Below are 8,020 nucleotides of genomic sequence, written 5' to 3'. Positions count from 1 at the left end.
CTATAAACTACAGTTATTCACCAGTTAAATCAATCAACACTTTCGAAATCTTAACACAAATTCCGAAACTGACGCGTGACGTTTGTTATGATTTTATTGTAAAGCGTCCTGATTAGATTTACTTGATTATTGGTGTGTTGCTCTTTTTTCTCCATGTGAATCGTTTGCAGATAAAATAGTATATGTTATTTGGAGTAAAAGTGAGTTTATGTGGCTTAGCTGAATCTATTTGCCTCACTCCGTTCGGCAAAATGAACGTTCAGCTTCGCCACATAAACAATCACTTTTACTCGTAATAACATAATCTACTATTATTTTAACTGAAAAAGATTAAAAAAAGCTTAAACACGAAATACATAATTTTTATGCTTCAAAAGATGTTCAAAATAATTTCCATTGATTTGAGAATTTCTATATGCTCAGTTTTACTTAAATGTACCATTGTTGAACTAATTATTGCACACAAGTTTAATTGTTGGCGAATATGCAAGTGGCAGATCGCTAATAACAGCATTTTTAAAGCTAACGTAGTTTTACTTTTCTAGAATTACATTTTTAATTTTTTATTTTTTTTACCTTTTAATGAAAATAAAGATGGGCATAGTTACATTACTGAATTCAGAAAAAAAAGTATTTTTAAATGTAATTGAATTTGACCCTTTGTGTTATTAAAAAAATCAAGTTAGTCTTGTATTTTCAAAATAAATGATGGTAGAAAATTTTAAAAATCTTAGATGATAGAATTGAAACACTTCTAACTGATAACAAATTTCATTGACATGGATATTTTTGATGTTTTTACTTTTATATTTAAATTTTTTTTTCCTTGAAAATTATATATATTATTCACTTTGTATTCCTACTCACCTCTTTGAAAGTGTCATAATTAAGAGGAATTTTTTTTTATTTGTTTTTTCTTTCTTTTTGCTACTTCTGTTTTCTACATTTTTAAATCAAAATCATCATGAGTTGCAATCCAATTTCTTGCACTATTTATTCCAAAACAAACAAAAATTGACTCAACAAACCGTAAACAATGATACAAATTTGCAATTATAATTAATTAATTGATTAATTGCTCAATTGGCAAATGTTTTTAACACCGAGTAACCGATTCATTTATTGCAGCTTGTGGACCTTCGCATTGACACTGAAAATTTTTAAAAACAGTCGAGTCGCACTAGCATTAATTAATTATCCTAATTTGACATTCATTGACCCCAAAAATCCAGTTTTTAGAATTTGAATTTTATAAATGTATTGTGACGTAAAAAGATTGTAACAGTTGTCGTGAGTTACATCAGAAGTGTTTTGCAAATTTCTGAATAATTATCAAATGTAATGTCTGAAAAATCTTCATCAGATATTGCGTAAAGCTGAAGAATTTGAATTTTTAAAATCTTATTTATTTAGATATCTCGTGTTTGTTTATTTAGGTTTTGTAGACTTGTCAATGTTAATGGCAATGTCAAGAATAAGATGTTTATTTACATATGGATGTATGAATATTGATCCACTATTCAAGTTAAAATGGACAAATATTCTAGTCTACCAGACATTGAGGAAGGTAAGTACGGTGTTATTGCACTACGATTGCATTATCAATTTCTGTTTTTATTTTAATCATGACTTTAATCAAATTATTTTTTTATATTTTTAGAATTGGTAAACACAAAATAAATACTGTCAAGGTTTAGTAATTCTTACAGCAAATATCAGTAGCAAAATTTATCTAAAAATATCTCTTTATAGGTAGATCTGTGTAAACTTTGCATAAATTTACATTTAAAAGATAACATTGCTAAATTTCCTTTATTTAGTGCACATTTTTTACATCTACTGTGTTACAAGAATTTGTCCATAATTTGCGAATTGATCAGTTTTTCGATCTTAAGTCTTGAGTGTTTTTCAAGGCCACAAAAAAACTCCACGATTTTTGCATTATCTGAAAAAAAATAATAAATATACAAACCAGGCGAATACAAAGTATGGAACCAAACGTTTTTTGCTTAAACTATTTACTTTTTGGAAAAACTAATTGATAAATGATAAAGTGCTATAAAAAAAGTAACGTTTTATCAACAATGAAATTTTTCAATTTTTGTTTTGTTTTTGAGTTCTACAAAACCACTATAAAACTATTTTTCTTGTGAAGGGTATGATCTAAGGATTACAACTAGGTATGTATCTACTTTGTATTTAATTTTTATCATTTTTTTTTTCAAAAATTTTCATTTTGACAAAAAAAATTGCATAACTCACACAAAAAAAAATCATTCGCAAAATCCTATTTTTTATATTACATTAATTTATATTCATTATTATTTTTTGGAGGCAAATAATTAAAAAAAAAACGATTGGTTCATAAACATACATCACAATAAGGTTGGGATACAATTTACTTGGTGACAAATTTACTATTTTGAGAATAGATTTATGTTATAAACATAACATATTTTATTTGATGACAAAGATTTTTATATAGTGAGAGGTTATATTTACTTATTTTCTTAAAAATTTAGATTATTTTGAATAGCATAATCGTAGTCTATTAAACGGCAAAATATTACATTTTCAAAATTTTATATATTAGGTATACTCTTTCGTAAAAAAAAACATTTTTTTGATTTTTTTGATTATCTAGTTCAGGTAAAGAATTTTTTTAACCGCGTCGTAACACTACTAATAATAAACAGGGTGATTCAGAATCTACTATTTTTAACATACTCGTATTGTACTAAAAAAGTGAAGTATTTCTTAACGTTTCAGATAGAATCAAATAGTGCTGAGAATGATTTCAAATTAATTTATCAATATTAAAAACTGAAAATTATCAGATTTTAAAAATTTAATGTTAATCATTGTTTTCACTTTATACAAGACGATTCAAAAATAAAAAAAATAAAATTAGTGAACATTTTTTTCCCTATTTTATTCACTTTGTATTCCTACTCACCCCTTTGAAAGTATCATAATTAAGAGGAAAAATATTTCCAACATTGATAGTGACCGGTTTTTGCACCTGTTGCATAAAAATTAACAAATCCTTTTGAATTTTGAGTGGAGCTTTATACCATGTTGACTTGAAAATTGAATAATACAAAATTTCACACTAAAAATGTAATAAAATTTTTGTTTAATTAATTATTAGAACATACCTTGACAATTAATCGGTTTCCAAAGTAACAAAACAGAAAGATTTCACTACCCATTGCTATACCGTAAAAAATCACTCTGAAAAAATTTAAAGAAAAGGGTTCGGCCTGAAATTTCAATATTTTTAATATTTTTTCTAGAACAAAAAATAATTCTTACCGCATTTAATTGATACATTGTCATCATTAGAGACAAACAAGAGCATATAAGTTGATTGATCAGGATTTCTTTAAAACAAAAAATCAATAACTGCGAACATCTGGAAATAATAATTAAATTTTTTATTTATTATTTTTTTTGTAAAAACCTTACTCTATTATTTTGTTATATTGTTGTACACACTCAATGACAATTTCATGCATCCTTTTGTATTTTTGCTCTTCATTCGAATTTTCATTCTTTGCTGAAATCTCCTCCAAATTCAGAAAAGTATCAATAATCAAATCAAGTCGCCCTTCAATTTGTATTGCAGAAATATAAAAAAAGAAATCTCCAGCTGCATTGACCGCAATTAAATGAAAATCAAAACACAATGTCCCTCCAAAAATCCCATAGTAAACCACATCTTTGGAGTAATCCATTGGGAACCACTCGTAAAATCTTAAAACTTGATTTCTCTCACTTAATGGAGTGGCTGTAATCCCCACTGCTGCAGCTACAAAACTTCCTCCAAACAAATTAAAAATTTTGTTCGAAAGTTTTATCGAATTTTCCAAAATTTTCTTTTGATTTTCTGTCCGGATTACAGCCTTCTGCGGGTCCAAAATGTCCAAAAGTTGCTTGATTTTTTCAGAATAGATTGGAAACATAACGAGTTTGATCGGAACTGTGAAAATTGACGGTAGATACGAAATGAAAAAAATTGCTTGAGGGTCATTGTATTTTTTATAAGTGTACACGAGGCACAAAATGCAGGTAAGAAATACGTAAATGGTCATTATGTACTTGTAAGTTTTGTAAAACGGAGATTCAGTTTTGTATTTCCACATTCCAATAATTTTCATGAGGAGAATTGTGTTTTTGAAAGCATTGAGGGGTGGTTTTGAGTGTTTTGACACTGAAAAACAAAGGGTTCGGAGAGTTTGAAATAAGTGAGATTGTGTTGAGATCATTTCAAGGGGAAAACTAATGATGAATAATATTGTGATTTATTATTAATGAGATGAATTTTTAACGGAGTGGCTTTTGATCTTTAATAAATCATCTATTACGTTGTAGGGTAAGGATGGGCTTTCAAATTATTCCTTGCTCTTTTTAATTATAAAATAGGTATAATTAGTGGACAAATTATAGCTCATTTCTTTGGTGAATTTTGTAGCAAGTTGTAAGAAAAAAAAAATAAACGAATGGCAAAATTAGAGAAAAAAACAAAATGGGTAGATGAATCCATAATTTGTATTTATTTGTACTAAAAAGCCTTTAGAATAAGCCAAAAATAAAACAAACATGTATGAACAGAGAATATGAAATACCCACCAAAAAAAGTAAAAAGGACACAAACTCTTGCAAAAAAGATAAAATACAAAAATGTTTTAAAATGTTGAGTATTTAAGAATTACTAAATCTAAAAAACAGAAATAATAGTGACGAAATAAAGAAGATGTTTTTAAAAAACAACATGATAAGAAGAAATAATAAAATAAGAAATAAATACGAAAAAGAATAAGAGAAATAAAAAATAAAGCTAGAATAATTAAAATCGAGATGGTATAAAAAGGCGAAAATATGTGAAAAAAATTGAAAGCAAAATAAAAATATGACAGTTTTAGCGATCTTGTGTATTTTTCAAAGCAATAAAAAAGCTCCACGATTTTTGTATTATCTAAAATTTATCACAATTTAAAAAAACTCAACAAAATTAAAAAACTTACCGATTTGAACGTTTCACAAGTGATTGGAATAACATGACCAACATGGAAAATAATTGGTTTTTGCAACTGACTCATAAAAATTTGCAATTCCTTCTGAAATTTTGGTGAAGCGTTGTACCAACCAAACTTAAAACTTGCATAAAATAATTTACTACTCTAAAAAATTACATTTTGGGTGTGACTTCAGTATAATTTGCAAATACTTTTTCCAAAACTAAGTCACCGAAAAAGCAGTATAGAAAAATTTCGCAAATGACAGCTGATTGAAAGAAACACATTTTGAAAAAAACGTCACTGAAAGGCTCGACCTATTTAATTATTTTTTTTTAATTTAAATTAATTGTACTTACGATTGATAATTGGTACATGGTCATACATAGGGCAACAAATGAACAGAAAAATTGCACCATTAGGATTTCTCGATAACAGCTTGAAATTATTTTAACACATCTGAATTTTTATTAATTATTATTTTAATAAAATTTGCTGTTAGTAATTACTCTAAAATGTTGTTGTAATAAGTGACACAATCGAGTAGCAATTTCCTCATATTTTTTTCCTCTTGCTTAGCAATTCTGTCTAAATTTTCTAACGTAAAACCAACAATTTCGCACTGAACTCCAATCTGAATCGCCGAAATATAAAAAAAGCAATCAGTGGCAACATTCACGTAAGCGAAATACAAATAAGAAACGCTGATATAAACATAAATCAATTCGAAAATCCCCGATTTGTGATAATCGAAAGGTAACCAAATTACTAACGGAATATCAATATCTTCCTGCAGCAAAGGCTGCGCTATCAACAACCCCACAGTTAGCAAAACCAAATAAAAACAAGCTTTAATGACTAAATGCGACTTTTTTCTCCCTTGTTCGACTAAAATTTTGTATTTTTTTGAATCGGGACACAAGTATTGATTTTCGATGATTTGCAACACGCGTTTAACCGATGTGAAATTTTGACGAAACATCACGTATTTCAGCATTGATGTGGTCATAGATGGTGAAATGTATAGACTATCAAGAACTGCACTGTTTTGAAAATTGACAAAAATAAAAATTATTGTAAATAACCAATCATTAAACAAAAGAAAAGTGGCGGTGTATTTATAAATTTTGTAAAAAAATTCGTTATCGTAACACCACTCGCCGAAAATTTGTAGCAATTTTATATTGAAACTGAATGCTTCCAAAGGGTTCATTTTGAATCAATTTGACTGAAATAAGTGGAGGAATGTTGGCTTTTATAGGAAACAAATTTTGAAAAATTAGAGCGTGCGCTCTCGCAAATGATTAAACTTGCATTTTGGTTCATATTTTATGGACGACTTTGAGGAAGGTGTAATTAGTTGTGCTATTATTAATTAATTTTGCTTAAATATTGACAACAGTTAGCAGTATAATTTTTAAATTTTACAAAAGATTGTCTTCGTTATTTTAACATTTTAGACAAAAAAATTGATTAAAAAAAATTGACAGTACTACATTTCTGAAATGAATTTCAGAAAGTATCATTTTTGTAGGTAAATTAAAAACATCATTTGTACTTAGGAAGAATGTTAGGTTTACTCCTATAAACATAATTAGGAAGTGGGCCTTGCATAATTCAAAAATGTCGGACCAACTCTCGAATGAAAAAATACACAACTCTCAATTTTCATATTATCATTTACGCATTTTAGTATTTTTGTTTCTAATGTTGTTAGATTTAATTTATTACTGAATTTGCCAGTTTAATGTTTTTTACACCATAAGACACAAACTGATGATTTTTTTCAACAGTGTTCAAAATCTGCCGTTTTCGTTAACTAAATTCAAGATTTCGTAATCGAAACAGCCAAAAATTTAATCCAAACTCTAATCTTTGAAGAGCTGTATCTTGTGAAAAAAGCTCAAACAATTTTTTGTCATTTTAACTCAGTTGGATGTCTTTTATCACCACCCAAGAGATGGTTAGATATTTTTGAATCATTCTGTATTTCCGTTTATTAGGAAACGATTAAATTAAGCAATTATAAAACTGTACAGTTACCGCTCTACCTACATATTTTGCATTGCCAAAGCAGCGGCTTGAAAAGCAGTTATATTTTGTGATCCTTATTTTATTATTTTCTGAGATACAATTTATCTTTTCTGAAATTCATTTTACTGTTTTAAACTACAATTAATACATTCTGAAATACAATTGCAAAAGGTGTAGTAGGTACAGTCGAAGAAAGTGAAAATGACGCCTCAATAAGCCAGCCCCTGCTGTAGATGCTGACCCTTCCAACCGTAAATTTTTGGATTGAGGTAGTTTCAAAATAAATTTATTTTGGAGGCGGTTTACAGAAAGCGAAATGAAAATTTAAATCCGAATTCAACTAAATCGAATTAAGTTGCCATTTATTTTGCATTGACAAACGTCAAATTAATGAAATGGAAATGTTGAATTTTTTGAATGAAAAATTTAACAAACCATTTCTTAAAGAAAATTATGCATTAATAATGATATTGACGAAAAAAAAATTTAATAACAATGTTTTTTTTTAACAGTTTTTTTCAAAATAAAATTAATGAACATAATTTTTGTACGAAATAGGCGTTCTCTATTTTAAGCTTAATTTTATGAAAAACAACAAATGAATTAAAGCATTGTTTATTTGCGAGAAGTAGGTTTAATTCCACGTGTGCGTTTACCGCGAGTGGTTTAATTCTTTGAGCAGAAAGCGAAATTAAAATTAAACTAATTCGAATTAAGTTGCCATCTATTTTGTACTGACAAACGTCAAGTTAATCGCGAATTAAAATTTAATTGCGATTAACACGTTCTGTAAACCGGCCCTAAGTTTTCTATTAGTTTTGTAATTGTCATTGAAAACGAATCAAAATTATTTATTTAATTTAACCATGAAAAAAACGCAAAATTATTTGAAATATTTTTAGTTCTGCTACAAAATTAATTTTTGATAATTTTAATACTTTTAAATTAAATAAAAATGTTTAGTTTTT

At 27.4% G+C, this 8,020-nt stretch overlaps 2 protein-coding genes across 3 annotated transcripts in view; one reads left to right on the top strand and one right to left on the bottom strand.

Moving 5' to 3' along the window:
* The first annotated feature begins 1,515 nt into the window (after window positions 1-1,515).
* The window catches only part of LOC123009847 (tubulin-specific chaperone D), a 20,584-nt gene continuing 14,079 nt past the window's right edge, over window positions 1,516-8,020 (top strand). The window contains exon 1 of the mRNA XM_044406392.1: window positions 1,516-1,567. Within this exon, the coding sequence (XP_044262327.1) occupies window positions 1,531-1,567 (37 nt within the window). The 5' untranslated portion in view covers window positions 1,516-1,530. The remainder of the gene's footprint in view (window positions 1,568-8,020) is intronic.
* LOC123009848 (odorant receptor 2a-like) lies at window positions 1,799-4,625 on the bottom strand. Of its 2 annotated transcripts, XM_044406394.1 has the most exons (6): window positions 3,779-4,625; window positions 3,469-3,721; window positions 3,316-3,415; window positions 3,159-3,263; window positions 2,957-3,112; window positions 1,799-1,945 (listed from the first exon to the last, which is right to left on the bottom strand). In XM_044406394.1, exons 1-6 carry the CDS (start codon window positions 4,266-4,268, stop codon window positions 1,877-1,879), a joined length of 1,173 nt encoding a protein of 390 aa, XP_044262329.1. In that variant the 5' UTR covers window positions 4,269-4,625; the 3' UTR covers window positions 1,799-1,876. The 2 variants fall into 2 exon arrangements, with proteins under 2 accessions (XP_044262329.1, XP_044262328.1); XM_044406393.1 differs by having other exon boundaries at window positions 3,469-4,625.

The sequence above is a fragment of the Tribolium madens genome, unplaced genomic scaffold (assembly GCF_015345945.1).
Source record: "Tribolium madens isolate multiple individuals breed KSU strain unplaced genomic scaffold, Tmad_KSU_1.1 Scaffold_7;HRSCAF=85;Tcas5.2_LG10, whole genome shotgun sequence".
Classification (NCBI taxonomy): domain Eukaryota; kingdom Metazoa; phylum Arthropoda; class Insecta; order Coleoptera; family Tenebrionidae; genus Tribolium; species Tribolium madens.
This window is presented reverse-complemented; position numbering and strand designations above follow the sequence as displayed.